General features: G+C 43.0%; 1 protein-coding gene across 1 annotated transcript in view; it reads right to left on the reverse strand.

The window, feature by feature from the left end:
• The window catches only part of col27a1b (collagen, type XXVII, alpha 1b), a 54,730-nt gene extending 34,758 nt beyond the window's left edge, over positions 1–19,972 (reverse strand). The window contains exons 1-7 of the mRNA XM_076151119.1: positions 19,920–19,972; positions 18,968–19,032; positions 16,152–17,461; positions 13,201–13,254; positions 8,845–8,898; positions 5,032–5,085; positions 4,893–4,946 (exon numbers count right to left, since the gene is read on the reverse strand). Of these exons, the coding sequence (XP_076007234.1) occupies positions 4,893–4,946; positions 5,032–5,085; positions 8,845–8,898; positions 13,201–13,254; positions 16,152–17,461; positions 18,968–19,032; positions 19,920–19,972 (1,644 nt within the window). The remainder of the gene's footprint in view (positions 1–4,892; positions 4,947–5,031; positions 5,086–8,844; positions 8,899–13,200; positions 13,255–16,151; positions 17,462–18,967; positions 19,033–19,919) is intronic.
• Positions 19,973–20,451: the final 479 nt, after the last annotated feature.

Here is a 20,451-nt window from a genome sequence, read left to right on the forward strand (position 1 = left end):
ATTTTATCTTATTTTTGCTATTAGAGTTTATCACCTTGAGTTGAAGAGCATCTCTGAGGTAACAACCCATCTCTGTCAACACCATACGGCCCAAATTATGTTGAAGCAGTCTCTAATTGCTTAATGGAGGACGTGACTTTGTTATTACTTAATAAAATGTTCACTAAAACAGCTTAGAAATAATGACCTAGAAGATTTTGTCCACAACAAATATAATTTAATAGCTGTAAAATCATCTGCCGTGGCAGATTAACCCCGAACGGGACATTTACTTAGGATTTCTACACAGCAAAAATGCAGTTTGTGTTCATTTTGAGTTCAGTGAATAATTACCTCTTCTGTACCCTGTGGCAAAAACTTAAGAGAACTTCAAATTCAGAGAGAAACTTTGCTTTAATTAAGGCAGCAGACCAAAAGACAGAGAGATATGTAAGACCCAAAGAGGAAAGGACAGTCTCCTCACAACTCTCACAGCAAAGGCCCACAAAATCACCTACAGTAGTTTGGGTCATGTAAAAGCATTTGGAATGATGAGGTAAACCACTGACTGCCAAGGGCTGATGTACAAATTAGTGTCAATGTAAACACCAAAGCCACCGCCAAGAGCTCCATACCACCTACACTCTCAAGCCCACAGCGCAGAGTGTACACATGAGGATTATTATCTCTATGAAAGTCCTTTGAGGCAGTTGGTAAAGCACTGAGATGAAGCAGGCCTCCGGTTTGACGGCAACCTCAACCTGAGTTTCCACATGTTTGAGTTAAAATGAAACTGAAACAAGAAAACAACCAAAATCTATCCAATAATGTTCAGTGTTTAAATTTACAATGTACTGTTTTCTTGTCAAAAACAAAGCAAGGAGCAGACAGATGGTAAGATCTCCACATTGTGACTCTAAAACGTGAAAAAAAAGAAAAAATATGGTACAAAAACTACTGATGGTGAGATTCAGCTCTGAGTGAAATGCAATGTAAACAGCTGGGAGACGTCAGTGAGATGGGAGTGAAAACATCACAGCACCGCTCTGTCTTCCCAATCTGTTGTTGTTACCTGCACATGGCATGTGGGCAGTGGAAGCCCACGCAAAAAAAAGAAAAAAAAAAAAGTTTTGGTAGTTTTTAGTTTTTAATGTTACATTGTTTTTTAATGGATTTTTTAACTGCACTCATGGAGCAAGGTGAGATTTAACATGAGCTTTAATAGCTTTAATAATCACCCGCCTGCTGAGATCCAATCACAATGCAGATTGCACTTTAATGGAAGGTGTAAAAGGGACCATAAACTTCAGTGGATTTAAATAATGCTTCCCTGCACAACATGAACTTACAACAATGGAGCCACTGGTGGTTCTGCCGGAACTGTTGTCTAAAGCTACGCCAGTGCCCTTTGTTGATATTAATTGAACTCAAATATGTCATTAAAAACTGCTGCACTAACTGCTAATTTTGATCTATTCTTTTTTTCTATCAAATCCTTAATTTTCTAAAAATTCACATGCTAGTCCAGTGGTCACATTCACTCCATCAGCTTCTGTCAGACTCCAGATTATCTGTCTATTTGTGTACGCATGAGCAGCAGAGTAACTCTGAGCTGGAGAGATTCAGCAGTATCTGGAGTAGATGAGCCTGCTGCAGGAGCCAAGCGCAGCCACGAAAGGACAAAAGAATGTGTCTGCGTCTTCCAGAAAGACTGGTACAGCTGAGTACAGTAAAAGCAAGAAAAGGTCCTTGGAGAGAGTGTGTGTGTTTGTGTGTGTGTGTGTTTATGTCAACAATCTGGATCGCTATTCACTATGCGACACAAAAATGGCAAACAGTCTCATTCTCCATTAGTCCTTCCCCTCGATAAAGAGCAAACACTGAATTACTGCAAGTCACATCAGATCAGCCGAGCCAACAGGCAAAGTGCTGCAGTGTCTCCTCCTTGCAGAATAAGTAACACATTTGGCTTGGCAGAGCTAAAATACAATGTTCTTTCCATAGAGTTTGACTTATTTTTTCCACTATAACACAAAAAACATATTACCACCTGGCAAAGACTTGCACTTTCTGTTGGACAAACAAGACTCAGCACATATGGTATGATAATATCATCATACCATGTTCAGGAGCAGGAAGGAAAACCTTTAGGGCTCTATGGCTAATAAAAAAAGTTGAGCACTATTCCAGTGTGCCATGATCACAGCTGTGTAAAAAGTGCACTGGTCCAAAGCTGGTAATACTCTCCGCTGTAGTTTCACACATACACAGAGAGAGAAAGAGAGAGAGAGAGAAAGACACACACACATATCAATCTCTATGTACACTGCAGACCACTGACTGACTCCAACCTTCCCATTATATCTTTACACGTTTTCCCACAGTTTCTCTGGCACCGGGCCAGGGCCTGTGCCTGTGCTCATAACTCCCAGCAGCAGAGACGTATATTGTCCATAAACTGTACAGGTCATACTTTTACAGGCTGGTTCGACAAGACACAGGAGAAGATTAAACTTCAAGCGGGATACTGCGACAGGATGATGGAATTTTGGAATCATTTGAATACAAAAGTGCTTTGTAAGGAGTTCTGGCTTTCAGTGCCAGAATATGATGAAAAAAATCACAGTGTATTAAGAACAGCTGCAAGCAATGAGGTGTCTAGTGGATTTCAGCAGAGCCAAGCTGATAGCCTTGCTTTTATTAGCTGGATACAAAGTGTGTTTTAATACTTTGTATGTCTGTCAACAGTTGGACACAGAGATGCAACTTTCTTATTTAGTCAAACCAATAGGGGCTTGTGCAGTGAGGGACAAAATCCCACCTGAACCGCTCATTCAGAACCGGACAGTAGGTCTGTTACAGCCTCTCAGCCTCATCCAGGATGCTGGTCTATACCCAGTGAAGATCCATGATTAACGCAAATCAGCAGGGGGAATATCGACTTTTCCCATGACTCCACGTTCCATGAGTCACAAGCGGAGTGAGTTGGAGTTCTCCCCAATTACTAAACTGAATGAAGGAACCTTGAGAGCACCAGATGGTTTTTCACAGTCAGTCCTGTCTGATTGCATAACAGACTGCAGCTCCTGCCAAGGCATTATTGAGCTCATACAATAGCGTCCCAAATACAGACAGGCGTATGTGTCAACATGTGACAGAAAGCTGTCTGCTGAAAGTTCATTGTGTGGCAGTGACTTTCTTTAGCATTCTTATTAAACCTGAACGCTGACCTTGCAGTGACCTTCCATTGTCCAGATGTCAGTTTGCTTCTATGTATACCGACTGAAAAGTTTTACATTATCAGGTGAAATTTTAGAGGAAAACTTGCCTGAGAATTTTGCTAATACTTGTTTTTGTAAACAGATGGAGCGGTGGCAATGCATTAATGTAATGAGGTCGCTATGGCATCCATCAGCCGCCTGCACCATCTGAATAAAGGCTGTGCAGACAGTCTCTGTGTGTGTGTGTGTGTGTGTGTGGCTGTGACATGTCATGATGTGAAATTCCTTTCTATATCATATTCAATTAATTGTATTTGGGGTGGTTCCTCCTCAAATCTAATTACTGACAGAGCTAGACAATTTTCTCCCATTTGGGTTTCAGTGTGGCGTGTTAAGGCCGATGCAGATGTAAAGTTTGTCAGTGGTTGTATGTGTGGACGTCTGTGGGAGTGTCAGGGCTGAGAACAGAGCGGCTGAAAAAGTAAGCTGTTTTTTTTAATCTCAGCCTCTGCAAAACCTGGAAAATGTGACTGCTGGAGAAGTGCGACACTGCTGTGACTCTGTTGCTGTATTTATATGGCAGAAAAACACAAACATTGCACAAACAGTCAAACAGCGTCACTCTGAGTGTGCCGGCTCTGTTTGGAACAGAGTTTATTGGCAATGTCAACCTGGACAGGTGTGACCCGATGAGCTGATTTGTCAGCTGCACAGCAAACTGTGTCGAGCTTTGACACCTGGAACTATTATTAACTAAAGCAAAAACAACATTCAATACAAATATATTGGTTTTAAAAGAATAGTATGATTAACATTCAATACCCCAATGTGTTGTGTGATTTGTTGTGTGATAGTGATTGTTGATCCGATCCCACTTGAGCTGTAAAATTACTTTGAATGGGATAACAGGATTGGGGTGAGGCCAAGTACACGGAAAAGAGAGAATGACAGAGAGGGGGGGGGGATTGGGGGCGAGAGTGAGAGAGAATGAGAAAGAGAGCAGGAGACAGCGCAAGAGAGAGAGAGAGAGAAGGAGCGAGAGCACTCTGCTGGCAACCATCACTCCCTGTCATGACAGCCCACACAGTGGCATGCAAATATGTAAAATAATGTGGAAAGAACCAACATATCGTACATTCATAACGTGTCCTACTTTTCAGAAGAGATCTGCAGCCAGCCAATGATGTAACGGTGATGCATGGTTCTCATTGTGAAACATGATCTAGAGCTTCACCCAGCAAACTGCAGACTCTCTCGAGCTGCCTTCATCACTTTGGAGGCCAGTTATAACGATGATCTAAGAGCCTAATTATTCAAACCTTTGGTATCGCAGCCCGCATGGGAGTCAGAACACAGGTGTGTTCCTCAACACCAGCATTATGTCAGGCTGCTTTCCAAACAAGAGCTCAAACATCCATGTTTGGCTGCATCCTCCAAACACTCCACTCTCTCACATTCCCTCTCAGAGTGGGCCGGGAACGAGTCTGTAGGCGTTGATTTAATGATCCTCACGATATTTCCACTTATTCGATCCCTCACTGAGACTGACTGATTTATGTTTGAAACCATTTTAAGCACAGAGGAGGAAGGAACACACTTAGGAGATTACGCTTTACACATATCGGCCAAACCCTTGTCGTCTATCCGACATGCCAACACAGTTTCTGAGGTTATATTTGAGTGTTTTTATACCCTCCGTCCTTCTTGGCCAGGCAATCCAGGGGGGCCAATAACACCATGCAGTCCCTACACAGCAATATAGGGAGATACATTAGTATATTTGGCACATGACATTGTGAGTTCTGAGGAAGCAGGGTCAGAGAATTCATACTTTATGTCCTTTTGGGGCTTGACCGGGGGACAGTCCAGGATCTCCCTTTTGTCCCTAGAACATAAAAACAGAGAACATATTGTTTTTAGTTTTACTGTCGATCCATATTGGTTTGATATCACTAATTGCATAGTTTTGGAATTACCAAACGGTCCCACTTCACAAAGCACACAGCAACTGAGTGTTTGCATGTACACTATCAAAGAGTAATGAGTTCACCCGGCTCATTGGTGAGCCTCGCGGTTGTATTTACACGAGTGTGCAGTCCATTTATGCCCTACACTGACTCAGTTTACACCAAGCCGGTGAGAAGTGATGGGGAGTGACCATGTACATTCTTCTCCCTTTTCGGGCAGTGGGAGTCTTCTCAGTGCATGCTGGGTCAGCATTGAACGTCTAATCAGACCAGTGAAATAGCCTGAGAGGCCTCGTTATCTAAACACAATTATAGTCTGATTTCTGTTGAAAAATCTGAATTTTTCTGTGCCAGTGCTTAATATATAAAGAAACAAGAGTGTGCAGCTTGATCACAAATCAGATCACATATCAACAATTACCTGTTATGAACTGGTACTCTACCACAATTAATCTCATCTTATCATTATATACTATACTTACTACTACTATAATTGCAGAGCATGTGTGTGTGTGTTCATGTGCTTCTCAGAACCTTGAGGGTGCTGCTCATTCAAGGTTAAGATCCAGACCCACTCTGTCTGTGCCATTAAAGCTGATTCCACACCGGCTAAGCTGATCAAAGAGTCAGTCCATCGCTTTAAGAGAACTCTGAAACAGCTGAAAGAGTCTGACCCCCCTTAGGGCTGCAAAGTTGTCCTGCTTGGTGGAGGCAGACACTCGCAGTTTTTAAGAGTGCAGGCAAGACTCAAACAGTCAAAGCTTGCATTCAAATATCACCCCTCTACCCTCCTCCTGCATGGAGACTAGGACTGACAAGGCTGAAAGGAGTTCTCCAGCTATCTCCTTGATTTGGAGGAGAGTGAAATTAAACATAGGAGTAAAGTTCAGGTCCAAATTTCTCCCAATTAGTTTGTGAAGGATCTGAAGACTGATTTTCGAGAGAACCAGAATGGATGTGGTGACAAAGAAAATCTTCTCAAAGGTCATGTATCGACTCCTCCTCCTCCGGATATTTGAAACATAAACAACATGTGCTTGGCTGTGTTTCCCACAGAAGATAAAATCTACTTTTCAGCTGACTCAGTCCTGGAAGACGATCACAAGGATGCCCTGCCTGTCAAGTTCCTTGACTCATTGAATTCCTCCAAAATACTTGACCATAAAATGAAAATTAAAGTAAGAGCTCCAGTCATGCTGCTAAGGAAGCTGGACCCAGGTCTTGATCGAACTCTCATGATGGCACCAGGGTGGCGGTGATGCAGATGATAGACAAGGAGATCTAGTTCTAGATTACTGTAGGGACAACCAGGTGTCAAAGGATGTTCCTGGCAAGGGTTCCTCACCATGACAGTAATGCTGAGCTCCCTTTTACCTCCGTCAAGTAGAAGTTCTAGCTTGGCTTTCACAGTAACCATAAACAAAGATTAGAGGTCAAGAGAATGAGCAAGTTGGCATCTACCTTCCTCAGCCTGTGTTCACTCACAGTAGCTCTACACAGCCTCCTCCAGGCGAAAGAGAGCCAGCAGCAAGAACATTGAAAGGTGAAGAGGAGGTCATAACAAACAACATTGTTTAGAGCTGCTATCTAGGATACAATTATCTCAACTTTGTGGAATCCTGAAATTTACATTCCCTCTTGGTGTCGTCGCTCGGTCAATATGTGTAGGTCAAGCATGAAAACTTTCAATTTCCTTGTCTACATTCTTTTGTCAGCTAATTAAGCAATGAGTTGTGGTCAGTACATCCCAGCATACATCTTAGTCAGCATCACCAAAATCGGAGCATAGTGTGGTTGTAAACAGACCGCGTCTCAATGTCTATCAAACCATGGCAACAATGCCTTGTGCATAGCTGAGCAGTCATTTGGTCCAGATTTCCTTGGTACCATCCAAGAACAGGGGCCAGAATGCTCTCCCGACTCTGGTGGAGCTAATCTGAGTTAAATGACTCAGAACATTTTGTAATCTGAGCCCAGTTTTAGAGCAGCGTGGTAACAACACTTCAGGAGTTCAGTCATTTCTGCACAGTGATACAATGCTGCAACTGAGCACACCCGACTAAAACAACTTAATGGCTGAAGAAAGATAAACTTACCAATTAGCACTGATAACGGCATATTTAAACATAAATATGTTCAATTCAGCTGCAATCTGGCGTTTATCCAAATGTGTGAATTTCCCCCAGACAGATCTTTTAACAGAGTCATATGTGCTGTGCTGGCCAAGAGCTACATACAGAATGTTAACATTTTAACTTCACCAGCGTTTTTTCCTCTCAAGTGGATCATATTAGGAATTTGAGCATAAAGAATGAACTCTTCTGAACGCTCAAGATCTGCAAACACATATGTATGTTTTTACTATTATAATCTATTATATACAATACATGGCTTCATTTGATTTCTACATCGCCTTGGTTCCTCAGCATCATTGTGTCTACACTTATAATGGTAACTTGCTGACAAAGCGATGCAAGAAATTAACAGCAATCGGGACAAAGTACTGAATGTTTTCATCCAGCTTGTTCATTTGTCTTAAACAGTGAGCAGTGCCAATCTGCTGTTTGAGGTCTGTGTGCAAATAGGTCAAGCTGAGCTGAGCAGCTTTGGTCGGGCTCCAGCTTACACATATGTACAATGTAAGAGTTATGGCTTTTCCCTGGTAATATCACAGGCCAACGTATGGTATCAATTATACTTTTTTACTGCTGTAGACAGGGTGGAAAATGCTAAAATTCACTGTATTTGAACGGATTAGGTATGGCCTTTTCCATTTCATTCCCCTACCGTCTAACATACAGACTCCTTTGTGAAATCAGTGCGACATCAGCTGAGAAATCCTCTCTGTTGACGATTCCAATTAACTGGAACACAGGCTGATGTCAAGTACTTGCAAATTAGTGAGTCGGTAAGAAAAAAGCTGTTCTCCACTGAAGGGAAACAAATGTCTTTTTAAGAAGCTAGAAGCCTTTTAACTGCGATCTCCAGTGAACTACCAAATAAGTGATGATGAGGAAAACAAAGCAATTAAAAATACTCACTCTTGAAATGTGCATGATTAAAAGTTTGAATGACCTCGTTCAATCAACGTCAAGATTGAAAGGGAAGTGATTTGTGCAAATTGTGTAAAACAGTTCACACTTCTTGTATTTAAATACATTTATGTATCTACATGCCTGAACGACCCGCATCCCTGAGAGGCTCAAAGTAGAGACGCTTGATTGTCTTTACGCAGTCTGCCTTAAGGATCCAGCGATGAATGTTGACAAGCCTGCTAGGTGAAATTGTCTCCGTTTTGTTTTCAAATTTGTTCCTTGTGCCTTGGTCAAGGGCACTGGCAGGAGATAAAGGGAAACCTCTAACATAGGTCTTTTTTGATGGTGGGAGGAAACCGGACCACCCGGAGGAAACCCAAACCAGACAAAACTCCACACAAAAAGATCCTGCCCACTGGCTGGGAATCTGACCCAAGACCTGCTTGAAACAACAGTGCTAACTGCGATCTGTTGCACATTGAGCACAGGCATTAGATGATTGGCTTACCTTGTTGAATGACAAAAGTAAAGAAAAAATATATATATTACATAGGATTAAATGTTGGTATCAAAACACAGGTGTACTGTATATATGACAAAATAACATTTTAACAGAAGATTCCTGATATGTTGTTGTCATACCTTTATTCCAGGTGCTCCAGAGGGACCAGGGTTTCCATGTGAGCCAAGAGGACCCTAAGACACAGAGAAACGTGTGATTAAGGAAGACCTCCAGATCATCAACAAAGGGGGGTGTTTGTGTGTGAGGCATTTGTCCATGTATCCCCACACCTTTCCACTGCCTGTCAGTGTTGTGGGACAGGTCAGGGTGCACCAAGGCCCCTCTGTGTTTGTGTATAGGTGTTCTGTGAGACATATGTCTTCTGTCTGACTCGTCTCTCTCCTTGCCTGTCCAAGTAATGACATATGGATGTGATTTTCCCTCATCCCCACACTTTTCCACTGGTTTCTGGGGTCCCACAAAGTGAAGGCCACTCATCCATCACGTCACATTCCCCGATCCCTTTGTGTTACAAACTCTATTTATCTGTAATATATGACACACTAGATGTAATTCACTGAGCTATCTGTGCCAAGTCTTCCATCAGGTCAGATGGATACATAGGAGTAGTGATATAGGAGAGTTTGTAGGGGTTTAGATAAATAGAAATTGAAGCTAGCTGCATCGAGGGATTGTTTGGAAAAATAAAGCCACAACTTCCTGAGGCATCCAAGTGAGGAGTCTTCACTTTGACTGCACGCTCCTGTGGAGTGAGTCAAAATGTTGAGCATGGAAAATCTTCCTCAGCAAAATTTAAAGCATTGAAACATGTTCAGCTGGAATGAACAGGAAGCTACTGTATCTACAGCCCATTCTTTTAGTCGTCCAGACTTTCCATGGGTAGTGAAGAGAAAACGTTTCCCCCGAGATGGAGGTGAAAGCGAGGGATTGGATTACTGCGAGTCCAAAAGAGGGATGAGGCCAAGAGGTGTAAGTGTACTGCCCGGGTGATCCAGCCCCATCTCTGTTATTTATCTGTGCTCCATTATCAGACCCATGCAGCTCCCTACCCTCCACCCGCCCAGACCTCTCCCCAAGCAGGAGCTCACTGCTGTACATATGGAGACACTTAACAGAAGCTCATCTACAGATTTCCTCCTCCTCCTCCTCCTCTCTCCAACTATTCAGAGCACCTCGATATTAAAACGTATGGAACTCATTTTCTCCAAGAGGGGGGACGTACAGAGAGAAAGAATATTACAAATTGAGTGCTCACAGCACAGAAGGTGAGGAGGCACGGCGTTGATGACAGGGTGGGCGGACATTCTCCCGATGGAGAGGGGGATAATGGGGAGGATGACTCATTTTGTCCATCTATCTTAGTGTGGGTGAGGAAAGGAATGAAGATCCTCTGCATGATTATTGAAAACAGCTTCTGACAAGAGAGCAGGACTATAAAGACACATCAACATAAACATAGACACAGTCCATAGTCTGGAGTACACACACATACACACACAAACACCTCAGGCCTGTGGATGGCGGGCACCTGCATGGCAGAGCTGTGACCAGGTTTACAATGTGTGCCAGTGGCTTTTACAGCAGTGACCCTTGGAGTGCTGCCATCTTTACAAGCCACTAACCCAGAGCAGACCCTCTAACACCCTCTGTGGTCATACACACCAGGACGGAAACACTGAGGGTTGAGTCGGATTTTTATCTGGCATAATGTCACCACTTTTCCATTCCACACTCCACAAAGATCATTACATTATTCGGTTAAATCTATTCTGTTCGACAACTATGATAATGTTGTATTCTTGTCCGTCTGTAATGCCAATGATGAAGTGCACGCTTTGCCGTAGGGAACTCTCCCTCTCTCTGATCGTTTCATTCAGAGCTCCAAACGGTTTCATTGTAAAATCTTATGAAGTGAAATCGGACCATGTAACCGCAGAGAGTGTGACCAGTGCTGCAACATCCTGTGTTTCGGTTGGTTGAAAGCTTTAATGTATTTATTGAAACCAAACCTCTCTTTGCTGCTACTTGAAATGTCAAATCCACAACTGTGTGCATCAAGAGGTTTTTAGGATAGAGGAAAAACATGCAAACATCAGAAAGCCAATCAGAAAAATAATCCCAATCCATCTATTAAGGCTCATTTATTGACTCCTGAGTTGGAATGGTAACATTTGTGGTTGTTATCCAATCAGTAAGTTGGTCCTACTTGTGTTTTCTCCATCAGGCATTTTTCACAGGAAAGACTAGGCAGACAGTGGGGGTTTGGAACCTTGAATGTAAATGTTTTCATCCACTGGGCACTGTGTCTGGCCTCCTTCTGTGAACCCCCTGCCACTTCACTTCAGCTGCCTAAATGTGCTCTCTATTAGTACAAGCCAAAACACACCGTCTCTAGTGTCAATAGTGCACGAGTAAACAAGCGCATTCATTTTGAGTAAGGTTTCTGACACATATAAACAAAGATTTTATGCAAAGGTCAGACAATGAGTTGAGGTTTGAGTCTATGGAGACTCTTGATTTTATGTCCTGATAAGTTTCCAACATTCATTCAGCAATTATGCAAATGTTTCCAATCTCACATGCCCCATGCTGCACGCTCCACACGCTCCACACGCTGGATGCACACTGGCGGGTCCGTTTCTCGGCACAAAGCTCTATTTGATCCAATCTGGAGCCCCTTCAGGGCTCGGTGAACTCTACATTCTGGAGTGTTCTGCTGGGCTTATGGGCTGAGGTATGCAGAGGCTCACACATGTAAGAGTCTGCTCAGTCAGATACACACACCTCGCTGTCTTTGTCCTGTTCTCAATTCCATTTTTTTGTGTGCCTTTATTAGGTTTATTGAGCCTGTGTACGTTTTTTTTTGTATGTGTCCCTAATCCGATACCTGTGTTTACACGGTTCAGCCCACCTGCTACAATGAGGGTTGATTATATTTTAAGAAGAAGATTAGAATAATTGCTGCTGCTCCTGCTTAGGTTTACAAGGATGTAAAGCAGGAGAGTTCCATTTTATGTGTGAATCAGAATAGCAAGGTGACTCCATTCTGTGTGTTTAGATAACAGATATCTCATTCATATTTTCACATATGAATGTGGCACAAAACTGATAAGAGAATATCCAAATGTCCACAGCTCTTATGCCACTTGTGAACAAACAGGAAATGGGTTGCATTAGATGTTAAACTAGCAATATAAAACAACAATATATTAGTTTAAAGGTTAAAGTGGATTAAGTAATGCCCCTGTACACATAACGGCTGCTCTTAACAGCACTGAGAAGAGTAAATTCATCATGCACATCACTTGTTAAAGGCTCTGTGACTGTATCATATAAAGGTCACATTCTTACACTGGCCTCGCATACAGAGCAAGTGTGTGAACACAACCATAAACATTTTGTACTTTCAAGGATCACAGCTCAAATTTGGAAATATTTATCCTATTTTCCCAAAAATCCCTGTTTAAATAAAACTTATCGTCGTAGCACAGCAAATGTCACTGCACAGGGCCAGAATGCCATTGAGAGCCTTGATCTTGTGTAGTTTTGATATATGTATCTAATCCCACACACTGTTCAGGGAAATTGTAAAGGTCAAGGTTCACTAAAGCAGTCTTAAAAACTTGCACAGTTCACACGTTCAGTTTTTTCGGGGGTGGGGGGGTCTTCTGTATGGTTTCAGGGTCCTGATGATGAATAAACTCTGGTGTACTACTGGAGTTGGATAGAGCAGCTGAGCTCTAGACAGAGTCTTAAATGCCTTTAATAAGAAGGGGACAAAGCAGTCTTTCTTTCTTGTTTAAAGAGATTGGGTTCCCACAGCCCACCCCTCTGAGGCCCGACCGCAGGGCACAATCTCACGGGTTGCGGCAGGTAGCACACACACACACACGTCAGAAACAGCAGTGGTTGGAAGAGCAACCAACACTGTTATTTCCCCATTCGCCAGTTCCAATGAGGCTTTTAGGTGCCATTCTAGCATTTTCCTTCCATCTCATCACTTCAAGCTGTCATTGACACCAGAGGACTCCGCTTTCAGTGAGGTTAACACAGACTACAATTTAGAGCAACCATTTTTACTTCTTCACAGTCTTTCCCTTCTTTTTTCATACCCATTTAATAACAACCATGTGTGTTTCATTAATGTCACATTGGCAACACAGCGACTTCTAGATGATGGTTGTTTGCGCTCCAGCTTTAGAAACGGACCTTGGCAGCAGAGAGGCAAAGTTTAATCAAATTCAGAGCCAAAGCAAACCATGCTCATGTTGAATAATGCTCCACAGTCCAAAGATGTCACTGACTGCTTCAGTGCGATGCTCAAATGTCTTCCATATCAATCGGCTATCAATAGCATTATCTATATACTGTAATACAGAGGCCAGTCATGATGCAGCCAGCTTACAGTATATGTGGACTGTGCAGGGACAAATCAAGGAGCAAAAACATCATTGAATTGCATATGGCACACTCACCCGCGGTCCCCTCTTTCCTGGCTTCCCTGGCAACCCTTGAGGTCCATGTAGACCCTATAAGGAAAAGACAGATGTCAAGGACTTAGTCTATAAATACAGATTGAGCAGTTATTAGAGCAGCTGCTTTTGACTCTGCAACATGCCGAAGGAGAATAATCCTGAATTCTGTACATGAGAGAGAGAAACTGTGATCTGTCCTCAGCATGTAAGCAAACATGTAAGCCGGTCAGTAATTCAGACGGTGGCAGCCATGAGAACATTGTGTTGCAGGCCAGGCAGCTCTGCCCCTGGGAAACCCACATCATTTCACCCCAAACCCACGACAGTGTGCAGCCTATAAGTCTGACTCATTGTTCTGGCAGGGAGGTCAGCAATGGTTCCAGCAACAGCCAGTCACATTAATTATGGGCATCAGCTCGCTTTAAAAGAATTTCATACATGGATTAGCAAAGCTCTGAAAGGTCAAATCTAATAAGAGGTCAATATGAGGAAAGTCAGGATGCTTGAGATGTTAGGACTGTAACTCTCTGTCCCATGGCTCGTGAAAATCAAAGGAAGAGAAACAGGAAACCAGCTTGAAGCAGTCCAGCTGAGAGTGGATTATTTAATGATGTCAGATGTATAAAGCAATTTTCTCTGACTTTAACAAGACCAAAAGCTGTGACTACACTCTTTTAGGCAACATGTTACCTCACTGCACCTCAAAAGCGTTTAAGCTTAACCTCCGATTTATATTTTTTTTATTTGAGTGTTTCCCTTTATTTGATCATTGCTCTTGTTCTTTTCTTTCCTGATTTTACCTGTGCATGCATTCTTCTCTTTGGTGTGTAGAAGAAGTGCAATAAGAAGGTCAATGCTCTACATAACAGGACCTCCACCATAAACACTCTGAATTAGTTATACGTTATCTTGTCTAATTAAGTTATCAGCTAATAGAAAATCTAGTGTTTCTTAGAGGCAACACTGTTTTAACTTGCAAACACACTGACCCACTTCTACTCTCCCTTGCAGCAGCAACACAATGCACATTGAGTGAGAACAGGCTGTATGAGCCCCTTCCAAAAAAGCCTGCTTGTTCTGATTGGTCAGCTGCACTACTCGAACTCCAAAAGTCATCTTAATCCTTTTCTGGTCTGAGACGTGGCGTAAGAGGACATTTCAGTGTTGTGAAACATGGGAACGCAGGCCGGAAAAGTCCTTCGAGACGCTCCCAGCCTTGTGCTTTGTAGGTGTCAAACTAAAAGTGTAAGCATGTAAATTCACATCCTCCATGGAGACAGAACCTTGTTACGGAATCAAAGGATTTAAGGCCAATTGAGGACCTATAGGTTCATCTTTAAGGTTGAACTTCTGTATTGAACTGTCAAGAAGATGGAAAACAACAAAGAGCAAAAGAGAATATGTTGTTTTAATCTATCACAGCTAAAAGGCTCTTGAAGCCTCCATAAATAGAATGTGTACAATAGTCTTCTGATATTCTGTGCGAATCCAGTCAAAACAAGACGAAGCAGCCTGACTCCTCGTATCTGAGTAGCTTCCAGGGCACACAGAGCTCTGGGTTTCCTCACTGTACAAGCAGGTCAATTTTTACTTCAAACATCCTCTTTTCTCATAATAACACCTTGCACAATGACTTTAACACTTCATACACATTGTCCATGTGTTCGCCTCTCAAGGCTGTTTTCAACATTTCCACACTACCATTACTGTGATGCTTAAAAACACCAAAGCTCTTAATGACCTGGATAAAGCCCTATTCGTTTTGTTTGGCTCTTGGCTTTAGCATTTGGAGGCTAAATGGTTAATAGAGTCATTCTTTATCCTTTAATTTACCTTTGACCCGACTTTAAAGGTATCCATTCTCTGAACAGTCAAGCTACTCTCAGAGGAATCTAACACCCCACCGCAAGCTCCTTGGCTCAGACACACAGTAATTGCCAAAGGTCAGCTATGAACCTGGCTATTTCTACCCATGCTGCTAAAAAGGAAATCACACATTAATCATCACCAATCTGAAGCGGATAGAAAGTCTTGAACACCACATGCAAGTATTTCCTGCTAGACGAAATATAAATAGAAGACGGTGAATACAGCTTGTAAAAGTCCTGGTTATGAACATAATGTAGTGTTGTGTGTTCTGAGGCCAGGGGTCAGTGGAGCAAATGCATGTCAGCAGCCGCGGTGGGGCTTCACAATCATCAACATCAAAGTACATTGATATTTAACAGCAAACAGTCATAGTTCTCAACTCCAGTCATTTTGCTCTATGGCCTGCTTGTTTTTCATACAAATCCACACAAGAATTGTCACTTTTCTTGAATTCATTTAAGTGATTTGCCTTATGTAGTCACTTGTCCGGAGACAGGGCTAAATAAAAGACAAATGCAACTAAGTAAGAAGGGGACTTTTACCATGTTTATCAAAACTCTTCACAATCATGAAACAAGCCTTTGGCTAAAACCTGTTTTGCTTCAGAAGATTAAGTCTGATGAGAACTTTTGGACAGCCAGGCAAGGACTTCTATGAAACTGACAAAGTCCCTCCAGTATCATTGTGCCAGGTGTGAAGATGTCGATCTCTGTGTTGCATCTTTCAATGCTAGACTCAGAACCTTTCAATTAACCATCACATGGTCAAAATGCAGGACAGCACGTGATCAGCCGATGTGTTGTATACACCAATATTACCGACCAAAACTGTGTGCACAGCGAGCTGACACAGATTTTCACATAAATGCCAACATACAGTTTATTTGATGTGCACGCCTGCTTATAGGTCATGTGGTCAGCAACATCAAATGCAAGTAATTGACTTAAGCAAAACAAGATGCAGTTCATGAAGAAAGCTTTGTTCACTGTGCCTCATAGTTGTGATGGCAATGTGTGTACTCAAGGATGAGTTTTAGCTGAGATTGTTATCTTATGTGTTTTGTGTTTTCAGCACACACTCACCGGTGGTCCTGGTTCTCCCTTTAGCCCAGGTGGTCCAGTCAGCAGTGAGAACTGGGTTGGTGCCAGGTCATATGTTTGGAAGCCATCAGTTGCAGCTGGAGTGACTGGAATAAGTGAGGTGGGTTTGACATCCTGCATACTGGTTAAATGTGGCTCAGCATTCTTTGGAGCTAGTGTGGTCAGCTTGTTGTTGTGGAGAAGGTAGGCGTTTGAAGAAGACCCCTGTGTGGAAGCAGCTGTGTGGGGGTTTGGCTTTGTTTCTAATGGCCTGGTGGAAGCAGGTATAACCGTGGTACTCCCAGATGGTGTCTGAGCGTTAGTATCTCCTTGTTTCGAGTTCTCTCTGGCACTTGAAGTTGGTTTCAGGTGTGCCGATGTCACACTGGTCCAAAGAGGTGTAACAGTTTGAGTAGGAAATCTAAGTGGATGTTCCAACCCTGGCTGTATCAGAGGATAGTCAGACACAGCACCAAGTTTTTCTGTACTCAGAGTTGGATATGCAGATGTTTTGTTCAGCATCAACGAGTGGACAGCTGGAACAAGAATTGTAGTCCTGGTCTGTCCCTCATTTGATTGCAAAGTGGGTGTATGGGACTGTTTATGTGGTTGTGTCAGTGACAGTGGAGTTAGATGGGTGACAGTAATGTTTGGGTCTGTGGAAAATAGAGGTAGGAGGGGTGGAAACATGGGCCGATGAGTGTCAGCCTCTCTGCAATGTTTCTTAATGTAATCACAATAGTTATGAGCTGCCTTGGCAGAAGGATAAATGTCAAACTGACAAATGGCACCTTCAAATGGTACCGAGTTGTGGTTCATTTTGCCCAGCAGGAAGGAGCCCTCCGGATCCAGAGCCTCCTCTTTTTTAGACGGTAAATCTGCATGTACACTTTGGTTTCCACAAGAGGTATAAAAATACACTTGTTGGCCTCGGATATCCAGGGCCAGACTGTGCCACCGGCCATCGTGGACATCATAGTCGAAACTCACAGAGCTCCTTTGTCCCACTTGTACCAGGATCTTCCCTGGGGTGAACTGCACTCCGAGCTGCACTTTCCTTTTCTTAGACAACACTGAGAAAAGAAAAGCACTGTTGATGCGATGAACAGACAGGCTGATGATCAGGGAGAGATTTGTAGAGCTGTAGGTAGCAGGGATGACAGTGCGCAGAGGGACCTGGATACGAGCCCGCTGTGTGAGGATGACTCCAGACCTGAAGGGGATGATGCCGTTAGGGACAGATCGAGCGCCTGAAGAAGACGGTGACGCTGGCCTTCGTTCAGAGAGCCCAAGCTGCTGCAGAACGTCAACATCTTCAAAGAAACACACACAAAAAGAGATTAGTGGAGAAAAACTATGATGAGCGAAGGAACAAGAGAGACTTTCCACTTTTTCACCAATTTCACTCATCTTCATTTAGACAGAAACTGAAAAAACAACAACAAAGAGATGTGTATCATATTTCAATTTGCCCTTGTAGGTTTAAAGTGAGACGAATGGAAATCCTGTAGCAAAAATAATTCAATGGCTGCAGGAAATTTCTAGCAGAGCCACAAATCAACATCCGTTTTAAGCGCATGCCACAAATTACATAATTGTTACATCATTCTTCATTCAAACAATCTGTGCGAAACAGAGCCTGAATGGGCCTCTGGAGACGTCTGTGGTTGTGTTTCAGATTGTCTCTTAGTGCAAAGACAGTTAAGCCATCTCACTTTGTCTCCTGAATTAAGATGCCGACTTTAAGAAAGCCCTGAGATTATGAAGACATATTGCAGAAAATGTCCTGCAGGTTGAAATGGCTACCTGTCTCTCATGGGAGGATTATGCAGGTAAAGTTCACACACTGCTGAGCTCTGCACTTATTGCTCGTAATTGGGCTCATACTTTTGAATTTCAAGAGTTTAAGTAGATCCACATTTCAGTTCAGAAAGAAAGTGTTAATTTCTAGGGTATGTAATACACGCACAGAAGCTCAGGGGTAAAATGTGTCATCTGGCTGCCGGGGTGTTGGCAGTTCGATTTTTCCGTCTTCTCAAGTTGTCATTAGGCAAGAAAATGAACCCCATACGACTCCTTCGGGTCCTGGCATGGTGTGTGTGTGTGTGTGTGTGTGTGTGTGTGTGTGTGTGTGTGTGTGTGTGTGTGTGTGTGTGTGTGTGTGTGCATGTTTAAAAAGCTTTGCTGCTCTTGGTGCAACAAAGCACAATAATATGGAGTATTTCACATGTAACGATACTTTATAACCTCCAAAGTCTAAACAACTGCACTACAACACCGACGTCTGTAATTTTACCTTCACAAACAGCATGCTGCTCTCTACCAAAGGCAAATCTGTTTCGGGTTTAAACATCATAACAATGTGGAAATGTTCCCATTGTACTATTGTGTATTGTCTAAGTCATCAGCAACATCAAACAAAACCTTTGTGTTTGGTTCAAAGTTGGAAAATAATCTAAGAGGACACGATCGTCTAACGGCAATCAGCATATCTTGAATAAGAGAATCCTGTCAGAAGGAGAAGCGCTGAAACTAAAATCTTACATGTAGACCTCAAATATCCGGACTAATACAAAACAAATGTGGGCTACACTAAAGAAAACTGCCAACTGATGAATGAACAGCATGTGTTTACTGTTTAGTCACCATGTAAAACTACATAATATAATAATACCTACATAAATAGAGCATATATAGTTAGATCTAGATCGATGGACACCTCATTTCCCCTTACAGACAGTGCTTTGTGAAGAACCAAATGTCTTGCAGCAGGAAGAAAATCTATAATAAGACAGATGTACCTTTGTTCCATCCCTCACCTTGAGCCTGCGCCAGCCTCAGGGAGCAGCCACAGAAGAGTATCGTCCAAAGAATCAGAACTCTCCTGTGGAAAAAGAGAAAAAGGTTAACAAATGACGAGGGAGGGAACAGTTTATCTCAAAGCTGCAATTAACCTTTTCAGTGTGTTCTTCTGTTACATGCACTGTCATGCCAAATGGGATGACAAATGTCCTTCAGAGCCTTTTCCTTATATTTGTTCTGACAAACAGCCAAGAATCAAACATTCAGTCATTCATTGTTACATGTGAAAGCAGTGCAAAGGTGTATCAGACTATAGCTGATTGTGTTCTTAGAGCTTGAAGTATTCAGTCATTCCTGCTCACACGCTGATCTGAGATGTTACAGGTGTGCAGCTTGCATGTGTCCAGTCTCAGATGTCCAGTGCAGCTATATGATGCAACATGTCTGACTGTCCCCCCCCTCCCCTCCCCTCTCACTGGGGCTGAGTAGGATATGCACAGCAGGGGAGGAGAGAAAATGGGGAGGAGATGAAGAAGAGGAGGACTGAGGACTGTCTCCTCCTCTCATACATCTCTCTCCCTCAAATCAGCCCCAGATCGTTGGCAGCAAGTTCACTTACAAGCTGCAAAGACACAACTGGACACACACAAACACACACAGTTCAGTACAGTGACTACAAGCAGATTTCAGTTTCCTTTAAGCACAATCGCCACAGAATGTTTCCATTAGTGCAACACCTGTTCACACATCTGACCTCATCATAGATTCAGAACTTGACTTTCACTTATGCACTATATTCAGAAATGGACTTCTCACACGGTCACACAACATCCCTCTAACATGCGAACAGCAACCAGAACAGCGTGGGATCGAGCCCACGACTCTCTTCAAACACACTGAACACATTAAAAAGAAGGAAGCTGTGTTGTATAAAGTATAAAAAGAAAAGAAAACACTGTATCGACTCACCCCCCGACTCCAGCTGTCTTGAGTTTGGAGTGCGGGACATTGTCCGGCTCCATAGCGGTTACTTCATTCTTTCTCGGGAGTTTTTACTACAGTCCAGACGCGCCTGAAGTTTGTCCATTCCAGGTGTCAAACGGGCTCAAACGGAGAAGAGAAGCTCGTTCAAGTCATCGTGTGTCCCCCTCTGCTGTCTCCCCTTTCAAGAAGGTGGACACCGTATTAGTAAGTCGCTCCACCTGCGTGTCCGAATTTGGCTCCTTTTCTTGGAAAGTACCGCGGCGGTCAAGTCATCATGTCTCTGGAAGTAGGAGTTCAGTTCCCCGGGATTCGTTGCAGGAGGACACGATGACGATGCATGCGTGTGTGTGTGTGTGTGTGTGTGTGTGAGTGAGTATGTGTGTGTGTGTATCTGTGTATGTGTGTGTGTGTGTCGACTTCCCAAAATGAAAGTTTGTTGTGGAGTGAGGGGGAATGTGAGGGAGCGGGGAGAGGGGAACACCTCCCTCTGTCGCCCTCAGCTGACATCGAGGGAAAC

Source organism: Genypterus blacodes, unplaced genomic scaffold, assembly GCF_046128005.1.
Source record: "Genypterus blacodes isolate CSIRO-AG114 ecotype Tasmania unplaced genomic scaffold, CSIRO-AGI_Gbla_v1 ptg000053l_1, whole genome shotgun sequence".
Taxonomy (NCBI): Eukaryota; Metazoa; Chordata; class Actinopteri; order Ophidiiformes; family Ophidiidae; genus Genypterus; species Genypterus blacodes.